Below are 21,648 nucleotides of genomic sequence, written 5' to 3'. Positions count from 1 at the left end.
GTCAGTTTTGCCATATCAACTAAGTCCGCCAGTTTTAGCAGCCATTCTAGCAGTCCTCCCGTTTTTGTGCATACAAAAGTCTCGCAGCCGTAATCATATATTGTAACAAAATTCTATTGCTCTTTTCTAACTGTATATCCATAAGTCCCAGCAGGAAGAGTTCTGGTTTCACTTGAAAATCAATGAAGCTACTTTCAGAGTTTTGCTCGTGTGCTTTACTTTTTAGGAACGCATCAATGCTGCCTCAGGATTGGGTCTCTCATGCTACATTTGTGGGGTTACACTTCCTACATTCCAGCTAAAAACTCCAACTGGAACTGCTGACACAAATGTATGTATACCTTTGAGACAGCAGTGGAAAAAATGCACCTAATTAATTCTTATTAAAGGCTCATTGCCATTAACCAGCCTGTTCTCCGTGATTCCCCCCTCCCCCAGTGTTTCTTCAGCTTCCAGATCCAGCTCTCATTTTGCTTCTGTTCTTCATATAATAACTTTATAAGCTTTTATTAAATGAACTTTTTTGCTACATTAGATGCATAGTGTACCTGGGAAGTTTAGGCTGCCATTATAAAGGCTTGCAAATAGGCGCAGAAGGAAAAAGTTTTCACCTGCTTCTGAAAGTCTTGGTTGTATTCTCTGACAATTTAAACAATCTGCTTCTTGGAGTAAGTGCTGACAAGCTGCAAGTATCACAAATGACTTGTGACATTTTGCTGCCTGCTTCTATTTCCTGAGCAGCACCTTGGGCCTCGTTACTACAATCATACTTAGCATAATGTTAACTTTGCTTAATGAGCTGAAAGCTTAAGCAAAAAAAGTGAACAGAGCTTGGTCACAGAAGGTGCACTGAATTCCAATCTGGCAAATCAGAATCAGAAAGTTTTGTTAGAAGGTTTACATAACACGGTTTGTGTTCACCATGGCTTGACATAATGCCTGAACAATAATTGCAGTTGTTGCTCCACCTCTGGAGGCTACCACTCTTGCGAAAAAAGTGCTAGGCAGACAGAAAATGAAAACCAACAAGCAACTCTTACGCTTGCCTAATTATTTGAAAGGTCAACCATTTGTTTCGCTTTCTAGCTATGGTTAACACAGTGGTGGTGTCTGAACTGGGCTACTGGCTTGTGAACCACTTCATGGCACAATCTTAGGCGTGTTTATGCAAAAGTAAGTCCCACTGTGTTAAAACAGTGCACACTCATTAATTTAATTTAATTAGAGGGAGGGATTAAAACACTAAGTGCTTCTGATCACTCCATCAGCGAAAGCATTTCCGCTTGCCAGATGGAACAATCACGCTCCCTATCTCATTTTGTTCTGGGGGTTCTCCTGACTCCCCAGAGTAGATCTGAGGGAGGAACGGGGAGGAAAGCCCCCTTGCCCTGGTGAGATCCATTGCACTGACTTCCGCTATAGCACTGAGCTCATTGAATCCAGCCCTTAGCTATTTCTAACGTTCTTTATATGTCTACCTATGTTTTAAGGATGCGGGTGGTGCTATGGTCTAAACCACAGAGCCTAGGGCTTGCAGATCAGAAGGCCGGCAGTTCAAATCCCTGCGACAGGGTGAGCGCCTGTTGCTCGGTCCCAGCTCCTGCCAACTTAGCAGTTCGAAAGCACGTCAAAGTGCAAGTAAATAGGTAACACTCCGGAGGGAAGGTAAATGGCATTTCCATGTGCTGCTCTGGTTCGCCAGAAGCGGCTTAGTCATGCTGGCCACATGACCCAGAAGCTGTATGCCGGCTTCCTCAGCCAGTAAAGCGAGATGAGCGCTGCAACCCCAGAGTTGGCCACGACTGGACCTAATGGTCCCTTTACCTTTACCTATGTTTTATTGTGCTTTTAATTCTGTTGGGAGCCACCCAGAGTGGCTGTGGAAATCCAGCCAGATGGGCTGGGTATAATTATTATTATTATTAGTAGTAGTAGTACAGTGGTGCCCCGCAAGACGAAATTAATTCGTTCCGCAATTTTTGCCGTCTAACGAATTTTTCGTCTTGCGAAGCACGGTTTAAACGGTTTAACAAAGTCGCAAGAAGTTTTCGTCTTGCGAAGCAAGCCCATAGGGAAATTCGTCTTGCGAGGCAAATCGCGAATGAAAAAACCTTTCGTCTAGCGAGTTTTTTGTCTTGCGAGGCATTCGTCTTGCGGGGCACCACTGTAGTAGTAGTAGTAGTAGTAGTTCTCAGGGTGTCTCACAGCAAGAAATAAAATCATAGGTGAATAGGATCTCAACCTGAGAGTTTTGATTAGTAGATCAGATTCGAGGCATCGTTACTCTTCATAACATCCTTTTGAGGAGGGCAGTTCAGAATACTGATGTAATATATATGAAGCACCAGAGAAATTCTGAATCTGTAGATGTATCTGTTATGGACAAAAGTCCAATGCTGGGATGATGAGTCAAGAATCACACCAGGGTGGAAAAAGAAAAGATTTATTCAGACTGCAGTAAGAAGGTACAAGGGAATCAAGTTCCAAAACCTGCCTGTCTTTTTACAGAATAGCTCGCACATCTTATACTGTTTAATTCCATACATTAATAATACTATGACTCTATTGGCTTTTAGCATTCAGCGTAAGCAATCACTATGGCAACCTAGTATTTCTTTTTTTTTTTTCCTGAAGTCATCTTGCAAAGTCAGCATCAGCTTCTCAGTTAAGCAGGTTAGGGGGTGATGGAACGTCTGGCAGTTTTAGCTAAGTTTGCTGGTCGGTACATTTTGGGGGGAAGTGGGAGAAGTGAAAATGGCAAAATCTAAATGTGAGGTGGGGTGTCAGACTATTGCAATGGCAGATGTCAATGTCAAGGACAACTATGTGGCTTTTAGAAGACACCTGAAGGCAACTCTGTACAGTATTGGGAACTATTTAATGTCTGTTTTACAATTTTTAATGTGCTGTAAGCCACCCAGAGTGGCTGGGGAAACCCAGCCACATAGGTGGGGTATAAATGATAAAAATGTTGTTGTTGTTGTTGTTAGTATTGAGGTAGGTGGGGTGTGTTAGAAAAGCCAGCAAGTTGCAGAGAAGGCTAAATTATGTCTGCCTTGATTTGCCTATTATCTGAAGCAAAATGGAGTCTCTTTGGTTTTCCTCTTCTCGGATTCCCATCATAAATTTTCTGTCACAACTATGAGCTTGCCTTGAAAGCAGATTAGATAATTAAGTGTTGCTGGTCTACGCACACACCCACCCCTGTTATAGCTAGCTAGAAGATGGCTAAAATTAACACCGTTTATAGATAGACAGAACTGGAGTTCCAGAATATTGCTGATATTTCTGTCATACACGCCTATGATTTTTATACTTGTAAAGAACTGAATGTGGGTCACAATCCTAGAAGGTCCTTTGAGCGCGTGTTGTGGGGATTTCACACCTTTTGTTTTTCTGCCCCCTTTCCTTCTGAAAACTGCACACCTGGGTTGAAAGTCAGATGAAGACACAGCAACTTGTAGGTGGGGCCAAATTTAGGTTTGATGAGGCCCTAAGCCACTGAAGGTAATGGGGCCCTTTATTTGTCCAGCTGTCCTTTGTCAACAACAAATTGTCGGTGTTTTTTGTGTTGAATTTATGCTATATGGTAATTTATGGACCTAGCAGGTATCTATTTGCCATTTGCACATAACATAATATGTATCATATCAAAGTAACTGATATAGAAATGAGAGAACCAGTGGTATTTTAGGGAGCAGCCTAGCAGGCGGGGCCCATTACTTACATCATAGGAGCCTACACAACACAAAACACTGTTGCTGTATGTAGGTTTTATTTTATTTGTTTTTTATCTTATATTTGTCATGGGCATAGCCAGGACTTATGGGGGGGGGAGCTTTATGTTGCGGGGGCAGAACTGAGTTATCTGTGACGCAATTGGACAGTTAGTTAAGTATTTTTATTTATTTACTGGATTTAGGGGGACAGCTGCCCCCCTGCACCATGGGCATAGCCAAGGTGAGGACAGCTGTCCCCTCTAGATCAAGTAAAACAATAAAAAATATACTTAACTAACTGACCAATCACATTGGTTCTGCCCCCCCATCAAAAGGCCTCCCCTCCCAACAAAAAGCATGGCTATGCCCATGCCCTGCACCCCATGGCTAAGAGCGGTGGACTCGTAATCTGGTGAACCGGGTTCGCTTCCCCACTCCTCCACGTGCAGCTGCTGGGTGACCTTGGGCCAGTCACGCTTCTCTGAAGTCTCTCAGCCCCACTCACCTCACAGAGTGTTTGTTGTGGGGGAAAGGAGAATGTTAGCCGCTTTGAGACTCCTTCGGGTAGTGATAAAGCGGGATATCAAATCCAAAACTCTTCTTTTTCCTAACCACCGCTTGAAGAAAATAGCCCTTGAGAGCGAGGGAATGACACAAAACCCGCTTGCAGCTTCATTTCTTCTTCCGCTGCTAAACTGAGCACTTTGCCATTTTTGGTAGCAGTGTATTTTAGCCCGGGGCCTTGTGGCTCTAAGGGGAGGGTGGAAAGCTGAGCTTGTGACAAAATATTCAGAACAAAGGAGTCTGGGGCTTAAAAGGCAGAACTGAAAGGGGCAGGTAATTCGAGGCCATTTCTTTGCGGAGGGAGACGTTAACATTTAGAATACTGTGTGCTCTTTTAGTCGCCAAGTCTCAAAACGGGTATCATGAAGCTGGGGAAGGTACAGAAACGGGCAACAGCAATGACCCAAGAGCTGTAGCATCTCCCTTAACAGGAAAGGTCAAAGCAATGAAATTGATTTAGCAGTATACTGGGGGCTTACAGATCTCTAGATTGAGGGACGGTTCGTTTATATCCCATGTTCCCAAAAGTACCAGTAAGAGGAAAGTGCTCCTTCACACAGGGTGTGTCTGCTACTTCCCATTCAGGGATTCAAATTGGGAATGCTGGATATTTTCAGTCCCACATTTTATAAGGGAAGGAATCCCCACGAGCATGTGCAGGAAAAGTATCTGTAGAAGACTTATAAATCTACCAAAAAAAATTATTATGAGTCCATAGCACATGAAGATCAGCGAATCTCAAAAGAGTCATCTACCTGGGGACCAACACAGTGAATGTAGGGAGAATTGATATTCGGGTGACCAGGAAAGCAACCAATGGGCTGGGAAACCTCTGAGTCAAAGATCCCCCTCATCATTTACAAAGTAGCCCGAACTTAAGCAATAAATTATTTCACAGTACCAGACGTCTCCACACATCTGACAGACTGTAATATGGAGTTAATACTTGCCTGTCCCCATAGAGTTTTTATAAAGCTTTTCATTTTTAGAAAAGGGATACTGGACTAGTCAGATCCACCAGTACTACTGAATAAAGTTGCTGTAATTCAAAGTGGTGTTCAAACCCAATGGAAACAACTAAATATTTGTTTATTTGTGTATTTGTTTATTTCAAATCTGGCTCGCTCATTCCTTTGGAACTGGCAGCTGGGGTGTTTATTTCCACATTTTGTATCCAATCTTTGCATAAGCTTACATCTAACAAAAAGGTGTCTTTTAAAAGTTGAAGAATCATACTGGTATTCAAATGCATACTGCCTCCAAGCAGTTGCCAAATGTACTAAACGACCAGTACTTTGGAGTTATGATTTCTGATGTTCTGAAAGTTCAAAGCAAGCTGCATTGCAACTGCCTCAGAACTCCAAGGAGTGGTTGCTACCATGCTCAGACCAGCTTCTCTCTTCTCAGGTCTTCTCTTAGGTCAGACACACGAAGAGAAAGCCCTGGAAAAAGCCCTTGCATACCAGAGACTAGCTGAAGAAGTGATTTCGTGTAGGTGCATATATGCAGCACTCCTCAGTTCCCCACCAACATAGCAGTGTTTTCTCAGATAAGAACAAATTGACTTTTATTTCCTTTTGTCCTGTCTGAGAGCCAATTGGTAGGCTTTTCACATTGTGTGTGTGTGTGTGTTTCAGAGAGGGGGGGGGGACTAAAGTCAGAAAGGATTATTTACTGAACAGTAGCGGGTGGCACTGTGGGTTAAACCACAGAGCCTAGGACTTGCTGATCAGTAGGTCAGTGGTTCAAATCCCCACAACGGGGTGAGCTCCCGTTGCTCTGTCCCTGCTCCTGCCAACCTAGCAGTTCGAAAGTACGTCAAAGTGCAAGTAGATAAATAGGTACCGCTCCGGCGGGAAGGCAAATGGCATTTCCGTGTGCTGTTCCGGTTCGCCAGAAGCGGCTTAGTCATGCTGGCCACATGATCCGGAAGCTGTACGCCGGCTCCCTCGGCCAGTAAAGCAAGATGAGCGCCGCAACCCCAGAGTCGGTCACGACTGGACCTAATGGTCAAGGGTTCCTTTACCTTTACTAGCTGTATTAATTTGTTGCACCAAACTTTCTTTCAAGGGTAGAATGTGTAACTTTGGTTGGATCATGCCTGACATTTTAACAATGGAGAGGGTAGGGAGGGGAGCAGAGGAGGAGTAGACAAGAGCCCAATTATCTGCATTGAGGGGGTCCAATAGAACAAAAGGGGCTGTGCAGTTGTGCAATTTCTTCCCCCTGGGGAAGTCTGATTCCTGGCACTTATGATTGCAAGTACAGCAGACTTTTCCATTCCAACGTCTCAAGGTGGGAAATGCAGAATTTGCCCTAGAATGATGGCATTGTTTTAGCTACACATCACTATTTGCTCAAACTTTAGGAGATTTATTTATTAAATTTATTTTTTAATTTCTATACCGCTTTATATTTTTAATAAAAATCTCAAAGCTGTTTACAGCATATTAAATCAATAAATCAAGAAAACATTAGCCGGGTGATGTTCCACCTAGGCCAGGTGGAAAGGGCCTTGCAGGGAGCAGCCTTCGTGCTTCACAGCTGGGCAATGTTCCTCCGGCCTCAAGAGGAGCCTCTTCAGTAGGGCTGGTGAGTGTGGGCCTCGCCCCCTAGGCCAGGTGGATATCCATGTGATATTGTGTCTAAGTATCTAACGGTTATCTTTTGTCTGTGTTTTTCTCCAGCATGCCTTCTATCGCCAGCTTTCCCAGTACCAAAGCTAAAGTTCCACCCCAGGCACATTTTGGCTCCTTTCCAGTATGGTTGTTGTGCAGGGTATTCTGTTTGCAACTGGGTGCCTTTGTCCTGGCTCTTATTGGTTGCGTTATGAACATCTGCTCCACATCTGCCAATCTTGAATGGAGAGTGTGGCAGATTGAGAACACCATGGGCAGCAACAAACCTGGCATTGTGGGAACTGGGATCTGGGGCGCCTGTTCTGTGTGCAGAATGACAATGAAGAAGATCAACATCACATCCATACCATTAAACGATGAGGAGTCCCTACCCTCTGAAATCATCCTTGCCCAGGACTTGATGCCATTGGCCTCAATTGCCAATGCGGTGACCGTTTTTGTATGGCCTTTGTGCTTTATAACATATTTAAGCCGGGAAAACACGATGATTTCATCATCACCTTCTTTTCCATCGGAGCAATTGTGGACTTGGCAGCAGGTACATTGGTACTTATTTCCATTTCGTGGAATCTGCATTCTATATTAACAAACGAAGGAATTAAGCTTCCTGAGGTTTTGGGAGTGCCTCCCATTGAAACAGAACAGTGTGCTGGAATTTCTATCTATACTTGGTTTAATGCAGCAGCTTCACAGATCTTAAGTGGAACGCTGGTTCTGGGTGGAAAATATTTTTGGAAAATGAGTGAAATAATCACTTCCAAGCAAAAATTTGTAGACGACCCAGAAAGTGTTACAGGCACTGAAAGCCCAACGCTTTCAATGAGGGCATTACTGTATTACTCTTCTGTGACACTTGAGTGTGAAGAAAAACCCACTATTTGGTGGAGATATCAAAGGAATATTAAAACGGAAACCATGCCAGACTCATTAGGAGTGTGGCTAAGGAACGGCTCCAGTCCTGTGACTGGCTTTTAAATCTTAGCAAGGAAGATTCTGTATATTTATTATCAAATTTGTTCGTTTTTATCTTTCCTTATGCATATTATGTTTAATTTTTTTGTTTTTAACTGAATGTTCCTGGGATGATTACAACATAGGGTGAAATATAAATTGGGGGGGACGAAAAGAATCAAATTGTTATATCTAGATGTTGATTTTGATCTCTTTTAGCAATAAAAGGAATGCTATCTCATTGCAAACTTATGCTGGAGTGCTTATTTTGCTGCAGACTCTATTGTCTATTGTGCTTTTCAAGTTTTCTGCATTTCAGAAACACTGCAATTCGCAAAAAGTTCTGGGACATGCTTGGGATGTGGGTGGGTGCAGTCCGTTTTACAGAGAATACTGGCCAAGCCTTTGAGTGCTTGTGTGCTGCTACCAGCCCTGGCCAGCAAGAACAATGATCAGGGACACTCAGTTTCCGTAGTCCAGAGAGACCTAGGCCACTTCCAGCTTTAGGTAGAATAAAAAATTAAAAATGATGGAACACAAAACAAAATAGCGCCACACACCTAAGAAGTGAGACGTAATTAAATATGATGAAATATCTGTGTACAAAAAAGAACCATGTCTTTTACCAAATCATATCTCTCATTTCAGCTCTAAGCTGCAGGTAGAAACAAGTTGAGAGAAGAATCAAATACAAAATAATTAAGAAGTGACTAAATCTGAGGCCCACTTAATTATACATACTTTAATTTTGAACAGATCCATAATTTTCTTCAAGTCCCGTAAACTTTTCAGTTTTTAGTCTTCCAGAAAGTTGGGTTTTCTGCCACATTTCACCAGATCTTATTTTATTTTATTGCTGCCATAAATACAGTTCTGCCCCTTACAGCTTTCCCACAGTAATTTGCAGCCGGGAATGACTTTGACAGAAGACCACAGGTATTTAGGAACAAATTTCCCTGTACAACACAGCAAAATTGTTATCTGTGCAGACAGTGCTCTCTGTGTCTATAATCCATACTGTAAAAGGAAAAATACATTACACATTTGTAAAAGTTAACAGTTTCATAATGAAACCTTGGATGTAGCACATCACATGGAGGGGATGGGGAAGGCAACTTACATTTAATCAAATGTGCTTTACATTTAAGATGGAGAAGATTAAAATACATTCACTGGTCTCTAGGAAAGACGCACATATTTCCTGCAGAGTTTGTGTCAGTGCTGCCTTGGAATCGGCTCCTTGATTATAAAGCTATCAATGCTGCCTGCTGTTAATGTTCCTGAGAGATGGCTTTGCTTGCATGGAACAATTTTGTCTTCTTAGAATTGGCTCAGGCTGCAAGAATGCTCCACCAAATGGTTGCAGTCTGAGTGACAAACAGTATATTACAGAGCAAGATCCACCCGGTAACATAGGCAGGTGACCACCACACATCCTAGAACGTCAGTGCAGGAGAAACAAAAGACTGCCTGCAGCTCACTCTCTGAGCATATGAATGCTTGCAAAATCCCACTATGAACTTTGGATTCCCTCCCCCCTTATAGACCAACACAGGATTATTAGTTGTTGTTGTTTTTTTATGAGAATTGCAAATTGAGCCCTTCAAAAACAGGATAATGAAACTGGAGAGAAATGAATTCCTGTCGCCTGCATCTGGTTGACAGTTACATTTCCTCCAACCACTAGCTGATGCTATGCAATTTAACTTCTATTGACTTTTTTCTTTTACCTGGTATACCACCTAAAATATAATCTCCAGCTTTGCTATTAAGAAAACCAGTTGAGGCTAGTCCAGGAGGGCAAGTAGGGTACTGCTCCACCAGAGCTCACCTAATCTTGTGGCTGGGGAAGAATCCTGGTAGAAACCTCTGACTTCCACTTGGCTGGTATGTTGCCTATGGAAAAAGTTAAGAGTCATGTTGTATGTCTCTGGCCCCATCCAGAAAAGCCGAGGAGCCAATTCCTAGGGGCTCAAGTCCCTTCACTCCCAATAAAATATTCGGGGGGCAAAGCCTCCCAAATTGATAGGCATTGCCATTCAAATGGGGTGTGTATGTGGGCCACATCTTGTGACTGATTATCTGGGCCCCTCCTAAAGGCTTTCTGGGAAATGATAAATAACGAGGTAAAGAAAATGTTTTAAAACACTTTTGTTAAAAAACCAGAAGCCTTTTTACTGGATATAGTAGGCGAAGAGATGCCAAGAAAAGATAAAAGATTTTGCATGTATGCAACAACAGCAGCAAGAACCCTTTTAGCCCAAAAATGGAAACAGCAAGAAGTACCAACAAAAGAAGAGTGGCAGATGAAACTGATGGACTCTGAGGAACTGGCGAAGCTGACGGGAAAAATCTGAAAACAGCATGATCACGTTTTCCAAAAAGACTGGAGTAAATTTATACAATATTTGAAAGATCATTGTAAACCATCAACAACACTAGTAGGGGTATCTGAAGACTTGTAATGAGAATTTTTTTACCTTTCTACATTTATTTAAATGTCAAGGTATTTTGTTATGAGTCTTATTAGAATAGGAAAATATATAAAATGCTGTGATATAAAGGTTAATTTTGAAAGCCAAGAGGTGGGAGGGAAGGAAGTCGATAGGCTCTAAAGAGCCAAAGAGGTAAAGCGGATAATAATGATGTGATTATATATATTTAAATGGAAAATTAATATATATTTTTTTAAAAAAGAAGATTATATGGGCCCCTCCCATATTTTATTCAAGTTGCACCATAGTCATCCAGCCCCTGAAAGGTTCATGAGGGAATGCCACCCTCAGACTGAAAAACACTTCTTGTTCCTTATCACAGGTGTGCCTCCAAATATATAATGTGTGAAGAGGCCCTTAAAACAGCAGCCTGTGACAGTGCAGTGACAAGGTATTCCTTTTGGCTTACTCCCAGGGAAATGTGCACAGGACTGCAGCTTTAGAGAAGTCAATGCTGAGCATATATTCCTCTAGTGTTAAAAAGACAATTCCCAGATTAGTTTATAAAGTGGGCTGCACATTAATACTAATCTCAGGGCACATCATGCTGCTTCAACTAATAGGGCTCTTGGGGACTAAAGGACTATTTATGGGTGTTTTCTTTCAAAAAAGAAACATTTAAAGGACCTTCTAAAAATAAGCATGCTTTTAGCTAATACCCCCTTCCCCAGCGCACCAGGGAGTGCTAATGATGGCATATGCTGCTCGCTATAATTGCATAGCATTAAGACACAAGATCTGCTGCGTGGCAGTTAGTTGGGAATCCAAAATGCACCCCATTATTGATAATCACCATCTTAACTCTGGTGCCTTTGTGCCTCACAATGGTAAAAGAATAGCAAGCAATCCAGCAGATTTGCAGACCGCCAGAGTTCTATTGTGGCTAAGCCAGAACGTTATCTTTCTGACAAGTTCTTGCCAAAACTGGAGGGGGCAAAGCCAGGAATAGAGCATAGTGCAGATGCAGGCATGAGGAATGCAAATGCACGTGGGCTGTGCTGCCACATGGAACTTGGCCCTTAATAAGAGGGTGATGGAGGTGGCTGCCACAACATTGTAAGGTACACTTAGCAAATACACGGGAGTATACTGCGTGTTTGCAGCCGTTTGTGGTCCCATTTGATTTGTGTAGTCCAAATGATGCTAGCCTTCAAACAACACCAGTCTCAATGCTTCCCCCTTGTAAATTCAGGGAAATGCAGCTCCAAACATCTCCACTTGGGGCTGTAGACGATTTGTTTCAGTGTTTGGGGGTGGATCAACTATCATTTTCTGTTACTTTCCATGCCCACTACTTCCGCAATGCTTTAATTTCTTTCCTGGCCCTCCACATAACTATAAACAATGTACAGTGGACACTCAGTTTGTGAACGTGATCCATGCAGGATGCACGTTTGCAACCTGCATCTGCGCATGCACGGGTTGTGATTCGGCGCTTCTGCGCATGCGCAACTGCCGAAGCCCAAAAGTAACCTGTTCCGGTACTTCTGGGTTTCGGCAGTCCGCAACCCAAAAAAATGCGACCTGAAGCGGACATAACATGAGGTATGACTGTATACACACCAGACACTGCATAGCAATCCAAAAAGTATATGATTCTTATTTCTTTCCCAACCATGCTTGTAACTATTTCTGGTGTATTTCTAAACTAAAAGGTGAAAGGTAAAGGTAAAGGACCCCTGGACGGTTAAGACCAGTCAAAGGTGACTATGGGGTTGCGGCGCGCTGTGGTCTAAACAGGGGCGTCTTACTCATAGAGGCTAGTGGTGCGGGGCGCCAGGGCGCCAAGTTCTGGAAGGTACCAGGGAAGAGGTGGAGACTGGATGCGGCACCTCTCGGCATCAACTCACCGCCCTTGCCCACCTCCGCCATGCCGTGCCAAAGGTGTGCCATGCCCGGAGCCTCCGTCTGCCATGGCCACTGTGGCACGAAGTGGCCAGCTGAGCTGGGAGGTGCCGCGTCCAGCCTCTACCTCTTCCCCGCCAGAGGAGCCACCCTCCAGCCGCTGCCCTCCTCCTCCAGCCCCGCTGGCAGCGCCGTCCTCCCTAAAAAACTCAGGGAAACGGGGTGGGGTGGGGCCGCCGGAGGGAGCTTTGCACCACGGTGCCAGATATGCTTAAGACTGCCCTCGGTCTAAACCACTGAGCCTCTTGAGCTCGCTGATCAGAAGGTCGGCGGCTCGAATCCCCGTGACATGGTGAGCGCCCGTTGCTCTGTCCCAGCTCCTGCTAGCCTAGCAGTTCAAATTCCTAAATTAATTACACACACACACACACACACACACACACACGAACCAGGGGGGAGAATAAAGAACTACACTGGGATCTGCTACTGTTGCTGTGAATCCTGCTGCGTGAGACACTTGCCCCACCTTGTCTCATGGATGAATCCACCTGTGTGGATGTCTATGATGCAATTAATATTGCCTTTCCCATGAAAGTAGCTAACGCAGCAGAAGACAGAATCAGGATTCAAGATGACCTTAAACGATTGGAGAACTAACAAAATGAATTTCAATAGGGATAGATGTCAGGTTCTACACTTAGGCAAAAATGTACAAATATAAGGTCGGGGCACCTGGCTTGCCAGTAGTACTAAACTAATCATGATCCTTTGGCTGAGATGTTTTCAGCATTGGCTTTGGGCTCAGAGCTCCCTCAAAGCACAGCAAACAGGAGATTATCAAAGAGGAGATCGTCACTCAGAGGATTATGCCAACCCCCTCTGGAATGGTGGCTTGAGAGGGAGGGAAGTTAAGGAGATGAAGGAGGTTTTAAAGGGAATTTCTGTCACAGGGAAATGTATATCTCTGATCTGAATAAGCCACTTAATACAGATGGTGTGGTTGGGAAGTTCAGAGGCAGATTTAATCGTAAATCTCTCTGGATTAACCCTAATGGTCTGATGTGTGTAGTGAGCATACAAAGAGGAGGAGAAAGAAAACACTCTTTTTTTTCTGTTAAGATTCCTGCATTTCAGGGGGTTGGAATAGATGATCCTTGGGATACCTTACAACTCTACAATTCTATGAATCTACCACCTCTCTTTGAAATAAAAGAGAGAACAAAAACAATTATTAATGGCTGCCTTGCAGGGGGCACAACTGAGTTACCCACAAAATTCCATTCCAAGTCTCCCCCACCCCAGTCATCCAGTATTGGGCTCAATCCATCCAGATATAATGCTGCTCAAAGCAGCAACTAGCGTCTCATTCAAGGAGTCCTATTCTGAATTGCACAAGCAACACTCTATTTTACCATAGCCCCACTCTGCTCACCTGGGCAAAGGTTAGGCTGACACCACCAGTGCCTGCGGTTACCCACAACTCCTGGCATCAAAAGTTCTGGCACCTGAAAATTGCCTGGGACTTGAACTCTTTGAATCACTCCAGAGGCAGAATACTTAAAAATAAATAAATATAATTTTTAACAATGGGTTCAACCGAAAATAAACTCCATCCAAGTTGCTTTTTTCTGCTTGGATGGCAAACTTGTCAAAGTCGTCCTTTTACACCTAATTGAGGTATAGTGTTAATAATGTTGCACGTCTCCCTAGACTCCAACCAGGTCAAGATAGCATGATGCCCAGGGTTGAGTTTCCTTGAAATGAGGTACAGCAGAGACTGTGGTGTCTTTATGATATATGGTTTATTTACACACATATACAACCTGACCCTATGATGGAGGTGCTCACAGCATCAACACCCCAAGAGGTCTTGCTTCTCCTATAGTCATAGCCTTGGATTCCAGCAGAAATCAAGCATGACTCTCGCCCTCTGGCTTCTGCCTGCTTCTTGCCCCGTTCTTTCATACATTGTTCCGGCTGTTGTCCTTCTCTCTATCAGCCAGGTGAGGGAGGGGCCTCACCTCTTTGCTCTCTGCCACAGAGCCATTTGCTTTCTTATACTAGCAGCCATGCTTAGTTAGGCCCATTAACACATCAAGAAGCTAACTGGCTAGTTCAACAATGGGATCCTCCATTACATTTTAAGCCTTACTGGATCCAGGACCCCAGGAATCAGAAGGGACCTGAGAATCATGCAGGCTACACCCCCACCCCCGCAACCCACTACAATATGTACTAGCTAAGGTGTTTAGAAACCATATGGAGAGAAGTGGGTGCAGTTTCTTAAATGCCAGAGCGAAACACAGGTAAACAAACTTGGACTCAATGAAACAGGAATCGCAAAGAAAAGAGATTTAGCATTATTAAGAACTTACATTCCAATAGGAGCAGCTCAAAAAGCATCCTAGTATATATTTATCATTTGATAATAATAAACAAATGGATATAATGGGTGTATCACAGCCTAGAAGAGGAGGAAGAGGTCTGAGCTCTTGGGGCCAGGGCTAGCTAAGTCAGCTTCATTAGCCATAGCTAATGGGTTAACCATTCATGCGTCAGTCTTCCTTGCTTGGCTTCTTCCTGCTGGGAAACAAACCACCATCCCTGGCTGTGTTACATCTGAACCAGAGGTTGCTGTTTGCTTCACTGAAACAATCCACAATCTCGGTTCAGATATAACGCAAAACCTTCTTCCTGCAAAGCAGGTTCATTCACAGTAAACCAGTGGTGTCCAAACATTTTTCAAAGAGGGCCAGATTTGATGAAGTGAAGGGCCGCGAGGGCCGACCAAAGGGCCAACCAGTTGTTGACCTATTTTTGGGTTGAAGTTGTTGAGGTTTTTTTTAGGATTTTACCCCAGGAAACAAACTGGCACAGGGGCCGGATTAAACCAACCGACGGGCCGGATTAGGCCCCCAAAACAGACTTTGGACATGCCTGCAGTAAACCATTAACTACAGTTTACTGTGATGTGTGAACTAGGCCAACACAAGAGAATCCAACTCTGTACTCTTCCCCAATTATTTATCTGAACTACCATCTAAGCATCTCTCCACAACTTTGACAGCCTGGCTGAAGAAGAGGAAGCAAGTCCCAGAACTTCTCCTCAGCAAACATGAACAGAAGCTGATGCTGATGGTGGAATCAGAGGCCAGGATTGCTGCATCAATTCTGCTCTTTCTTAACTGCAACCAGACACTGTTTATTGACATCATATACAGTGGACTGTTTGGGCTTAGTAAGGTTTTGGGCCATGTTGCTTCTGTTCTGTTCACTATGACCACCACCAATCTTGCCACTAGAAAGCAAACTTAAATGATGAAATTTCTCCTGTAATGTGCAATTGAATTTCTTTCTTTTTTAATGATTTTTTATTTTGCCAAAGTAATAAGAATAAATAAATAAGAATAAAAATGTGCACCCCACCCCAGAGACCATTCCATTGTAACTATCCAACCTCCCAAAATTTCAACACTTCTTGCGATGGTTTGACCTCTTTCCATTTTAACAGTACAAATTCTACAAACACCCTCCATATCTCCTCGCAATAAGTTATCCTGCATATTCCCCATCTTACCTTAATGGCACATGTTAATTTATCAGTAATAGGTATATCCCACACCTCTTTATACTATTCTTCCATTTTACATTCTGCTTGCCCCTTCCACTTCCTAGCTATAACAACTTGTGCAGCTGCCAATAACTTTGTGAGCAAGTCCTTCATAGCCTGTGAACCTTCCACCCCATCATAAATTGATAATAATGCAACTTCTGAACTTTCGGTCAGCTTTAACCCAGTGATTTCTGTTATCTCCTTAAACATCCTTTGGCAAAAAATTATACATTTTTACACCCCCACCAGATGTGAACATAAGTCTGCAATTGAATTTCTAACCCACCTTTGTTGGCCGTTTGTAGATCCAGAGATTCCTTGTAAATTATATGCTGATTACATGGTAGCAAAGTTTTTACATATGAACGAGACACAGGTGTGGTGGGGAAACAATTTCCACAACTCTTTTTCTGGATGCCTGCCCTCACATTATTACAGAGGTCACTCCCAACCCTCTCTTCCCAGGAGCTCCAAATGCAACACAGCAAATAACCACCCCTTATATACTCTGTGTGCTAGCATCTCAGATCTGTAGGATCCCTATCTCCCTTTGCCTTACCTGTCTGGGTCAGCATGGGTGATAGAAATTCGTGGAGGGATTCGTAGTGGGAGAGTAGTTGGCCGCTGGACATTGTCGGGCTCTGGTGAGCGCGCTCTATCTATGGGCTTCCAGGGTGGGACTTGCAGGCTGGAGGAGAGGCGTCTACGTCCCCGACGCAGGTCGGCACCCAGCATGTTGGAGGAAGTGTAGGAGCGGCTGCACCAGCTGGGGTCCAATGTGTCCTTGGGCTTCTGCAGAGGAGAAGAGGGAGAGGGGTGGGAATTGGGTTACTCCATTCAACAGGGTATCAGAAACTTAAAGAGCTACATAATGCAGCCTCAGCTTGCCAGGTATGGATACAAGCAGGCAAGATAAAGCTGAATTTAGGAATAGAAAGATCTGTCAGTTTTGGTTCTCTGACTTTCCCCTAATATAATGCATTTTTGTATGCTGTTGTAATGTTTTGTAAAACATTGGCTGGTTGCATAACTTTACTGCAAAGTTTGAGTAAGTGTGAATATGGGTGAATTTTAAGGATGCCTTTGTTTCAAATGAGAATTTGGTAGTTCCCCTTTAAAGGTAAAAGTAAAGGGACCCCTGACAATTAAGTCCAGTCGCGAACGACTCTGGGGTTGCGGCACTCATCTCGCTTTACAGACCGAGGGAGCCAGCGTTTGTTCGCTTCCGTAGACAGGTTTTCCAGGTCATGTGGCCAGCATGACTAAGCTGCTTCTGGTGAAACCATTTACCTTCCTGCCAGAGTGGTACCTATGTATCTACTTGCACTGGCGTGCTTTCGAACTGCTAGGTTGGCAGGAGCTGGGACTGAACAACGGGAGCTCACCCCGTTGTGGGGATTCGAACTGCCAACCTTTCGATCAGCAAGCCCAAGCGGCACAGTGGTTTAACCCACAGCGCCACCCACGTCCCAGTTCCCCTTTAATCTGTATCAAATTTCTCCCCTCTACCAAGCTGAGATATGAATTGGGTTTGGAAATGTGATTCCTAAGCCCACCTCTGTTCATTCCTCATTTGGCAAGCAGCAGTGCGGCCTGACAATGATGGGACAACAGGGTGCCGTTAAATGCTGCAAAATGCCAGTGACAGCATCCATTGTGTTATTTGCTTGTTTCACTTTTGCCTTTCGTCCCAGGAACTCAAGGCAATGTACATTGTTCATGCAGGCACTTCAAATGTACCTCTTTAATTAGCTGGATGTCTTAGATAGGTGAATTCCAAAGTATATATTAAGGCAATATCTCTATCAGGCCAGATATAACAAAATAGTGTGCTAGCTTTTTTATTTATTTCTCCAGCACTTTTTCATCAAGCTAGATGGTAAACAAAGCAATGACAGGTGGGGAAAGAGAAAAGTTGGCCATTGTTGAAGCCATGAAGTCTATATGAAGTTAGAAGTCTTCAGCAGGGGCGAAACTAGGCTTTATTTCACCGAGGACAAAGACCCAGTTTGGCACACACACACCCCATGTGCATTTGCATACACACACGCACACGTAGGTTGGGAGTCTCAATGGCGCCGGCTCTGGAAGCTTCACCCAGGACAAAAATGTTGGTTGTAATCCACTGGGATCAAATACAACGTTCCTTGTTTTCCTAGAGTGGACATGTTGGTCCAGCCAGTCGAAACTTCCTGTTACTTCCTGGGCTGGAGCATCCTTCCTTGCATGTGAGCAGAGGTGAGCGTGACCTTACCTGTCCAGGTAACAAAAAGGAAAAGTCACACAGCACTCTCTCTCTTCTTTGACTTCCTTCTTCATTGGACCAGCTTTTTAGCTAGGGACTGCTATGCTAGCTTTCAGCTAGCATAAGCACTGGAACTATTCCCCCATATGGGGTAGATCCACATGTACATATTTGTAACTAAGTATGCCTTCAGGAATCCTGTGAACTGATGTGAGTAAACTTCTTTCATTGACTTTAAATAAGATTGTCGTGTCTTTATTCTTTTAAGAGGGATTAAAAGGAATTTACCAGGAACTATACAATTCAATCTGAGACAGACTGAATTGTATAATAGTGAGAGGCTTACACAAGCCTGCAACCAGCTATCTGCTGTGCGTGAAAAGGGGAATGTAAACTCTGCTAAGTAAAGGAATTTGCTAGCGCAAGTTAGGAAGGATATTAATAAACAATATATGCTCTCCTGCCACCCTGAACATTCTAACACAAAAAAAACTGGCTAACCCCTCCCCCCACCCAACCGCTACAGCTCTGTCTTTAGATATATAGATTCATATGGGGCTGTTTAGATGCTATTCAGGCATCAGGTTACACCAAAGTCTGAGGAAACAAGAGCAGGGACGCGGACTTAGAAAAAATATTGGGGGGGCCCGGGAAAGCTCATGAATAATAAATAAGCTCATGAATATGCAAATAAAGTGGCTCCGGCCCTAAATAGGGCAAGCCACGCCCCCCAGCCAGCCGATTGGCTGGCTGGGAGGTGTGGCCAGTCGGGATTCCCCTGTTCTCGCGGGATTTCCGTCAGTGCCTCCGATTAGGGCGCGCGGCTGGCTGGCTGGCGAAGGAGCAGGTGAGGAGGAGGCGGGGGACGGCGGCGGCGCTCTGCTGAAAGGGCGCCCGCCCGAGATTATTGGGGGGGCTGAGCCCCCCCAAAAATTTTTTTGAGGGGGCTCGAGCCCCCTCAAGCCCCATGGAGTCGGCGCCTATGAACAAGAGCCATCTCTGGAACCAGAATACAGCTGAGAAACTGGCCCAAACAAGTGTTATATCAGCATCTGCTGCCTCTAAGCCAGCGGTCACATCAGTGGCAGATTTATATGTATGCCCAGAATTAGGGACCTCTGGCTGAGGAGCATCCAAGTTATTGGTATACATTGTTAACTGAGAGGATACCTTTGAAATGCGACTACAAAGAATGAATTGCCATTGTTGAATTCTAGTGTTTTAGTTCGTTGCACTGTTTCTAGTCTTCAATTTTCTTACACCTCAACTAAAGTCAATGGAGGTAGACTCATTAGGGTGGGGGTCACCACTCCAGGCCCCATGAAGGCCTTCAGTGGCAACCTTGAACAGAGGCGTCAGACTCTGAACTATCTTATAAATAAATAAGCAAGCAAGCAAACAAGCAAGCAAATCTCTAGCCCTCCTAGAAAGTTATGAAGCATAATCTGCAGGTACCCCTCTAAGCAATTTCTCTTAAATGAGTCAGTCTGACTGCTCCCACTTGTCAGTGCTTTTAGCCAATAAGTAACGTCATCTCATGCAGCCCTAGTTTTGACACAGGAACATTCATTTCAAGGAACAAATAGGGCCCCCCAAAAGGGTTAAGCTGAAGGTCCCACACACCATAAATCCACCACTGGGTCACCAGCCCTTTTGGCGAGACAACCACCCCTACAACCTTATGCATACGATAGGAAGATGTTTATGTCCTGCTGGTCCTGATCTTGGAGATCACACAATATGGATGTTACGCACAAGCACGTGTACACCTCAATGTTGTTGCTGTCTAATAACAACAGGGAGCATTCCTCAATAGCAGGGGAAACTATGCAAGATGGTCACGGCACACTTATTCTCCTTTCACAGAATTTCCTTAGAAGGAACATGCACGTGTTTCCCTACAATATTTCTTCTGGGAAATTAAAATGGTGGCTCGGACTCTGGGTCACCAATAAAACCTGACAACCCCTGCTCTAAGATCATCTGGGTAATAATAATAATAATAATAATAATAATAATAATAATAATAATAATACTTGAGTTTCCCCAGCCACTCTGGGTGGCTCCCAATCGAGTGTTAAAAACAAACAAAAAAATAATAATACAGCATTAAATATTAAAAGCTTCCCTAAACAGGGCTGCCTTCAGATGTCTTTTAAAGATAAGATAGCTGCTTATTTCTTTCACATCTGAAGGAAGGACGTTCTACAGGGCGGGTGCCACTACCGAGAAGGCCCTCTGTCTTTTTCCCTGTAACCTCACTTCTCGCAATGAGGGAACTGCCAGAATGCCCTCGGCGCTGGATCTCAGTGTCTGGGCTGAACATGAGGGTTATTTCTTTACCGTTAGTCAGAAAAGGGAATGGGGAGAGAAAGAGCTGACTCCTTGCCACAGCTTTGCTCAGCCCTTCCCTCACTTTTTTGCAAGATTTCAATCATAGAATAACACCAGCAGGCCCAATGGGACTCTCTTCTCTTGAGCTAGGAAATCACTCTTGTAAAAAAACAGAGAGGAGAAGAAATAGGCTTGTTCCCTGCTTTCCTTTCTCATTTTGCTCTTCCCCCTCCCTCCAGCTTAATGGAGAGCAGCTTGTTGATTCTCTATTTTTTTTTCCTCTAGCACAGCATGAGACAGAGTAGACTCTGAGATTTGGAAACAAGGTTCCGAAGATGTCTGCAAAGCTCCTTGCTTATAATTTAGTTCTATGGATGCATTGGCAATAGTCCCGATTGTTATAAAAATCAGGGATTTCCTTTGCACCTCAACCCTGCTCAAGGGACTTGTGTTCCCTTAATGTTCACTCAGTGGTCTTAGTAAAATTGGAGACGGAAACCAGGTTAAGTAAAAGCAGTGCTTTTTTCCCTGGAGGTGCTCAAGGGTCCGCAATACTGGCACCCTTTTTCCTGGAAGAAAAGTACTGAGTAAAAGCAGAATGGCTGGTAAGTCTGATCCTTTATTTGGTCTGCTGCAACACGGTTCACTTCCAGTGACAAGAGGAAGGGAGACTCTAAGCATCTTTTTAAAGTTCAGATTTTGCCCAACCCATTACGGAAAAAAAAACCCACCCACAAAACATAACAGAAACATAACAAAAAAAGGAGGTACATTATTTGCAACTTGTCTATCGAGATATTTTGAATTACAAGTCTCTGGGTGTCTCTTGCATTTTGATACCTATTTGCATTTCCTCTTGAAATTTTAACTAGTGCAAGCCTTATTTCATTTCTTGCCGTCTTACTTAACCCCCCCCCCCCATTCAGGCACAGATCACTACCCTTCCCTTTGTCGAGTCCCCAGCCAGCTGGTATTGCCCATTTGACAGTTCCTTAAGAAAGTTCCTGGCTACCTATTGGCAGGTTAGGAACATGGTGGTGGGGCAAAGACAGGTGAAACACAACTGCCTAAGCCACCCTGGTTCACTCTGTGTACAATATTAGGACTTTTGGTTTGAGTTCTATTCATAAATAAACTATTTCATTCATGATTCTTGTGTTCCCATTCATAAAATATGGAGATACTTATTACTTCTGGAAGACACACATCTCTGAATACTAATGGATACTATCAGTTTAGGGCC

At 43.8% G+C, this 21,648-nt stretch overlaps 1 protein-coding gene and 1 long non-coding RNA gene across 2 annotated transcripts in view; one reads left to right on the top strand and one right to left on the bottom strand.

Annotated features, from left to right (window-relative positions):
- The window catches only part of PDE4A (phosphodiesterase 4A), a 346,813-nt gene that overhangs the window by 300,969 nt on the left and 24,196 nt on the right, over nucleotides 1-21,648 (bottom strand). The window contains exon 2 of the mRNA XM_081175709.1: nucleotides 16,386-16,618. Within this exon, the coding sequence (XP_081031835.1) occupies nucleotides 16,386-16,561 (176 nt within the window). The 5' untranslated portion in view covers nucleotides 16,562-16,618. The remainder of the gene's footprint in view (nucleotides 1-16,385; nucleotides 16,619-21,648) is intronic.
- Nucleotides 3,648-8,114, top strand: LOC308576460. The gene is made up of 2 exons (XR_014003244.1): nucleotides 3,648-5,774; nucleotides 6,971-8,114. It is a non-coding gene; the product is annotated as an uncharacterized lncRNA (long non-coding RNA).

This window comes from Podarcis bocagei (genome assembly GCF_964188305.1).
Source record: "Podarcis bocagei genome assembly, chromosome: 17".
NCBI lineage: Eukaryota > Metazoa > Chordata > Lepidosauria > Squamata > Lacertidae > Podarcis > Podarcis bocagei.
Note: the sequence above shows the minus strand (reverse complement) of the source record. Positions and strands in the feature narration are given on the sequence as shown.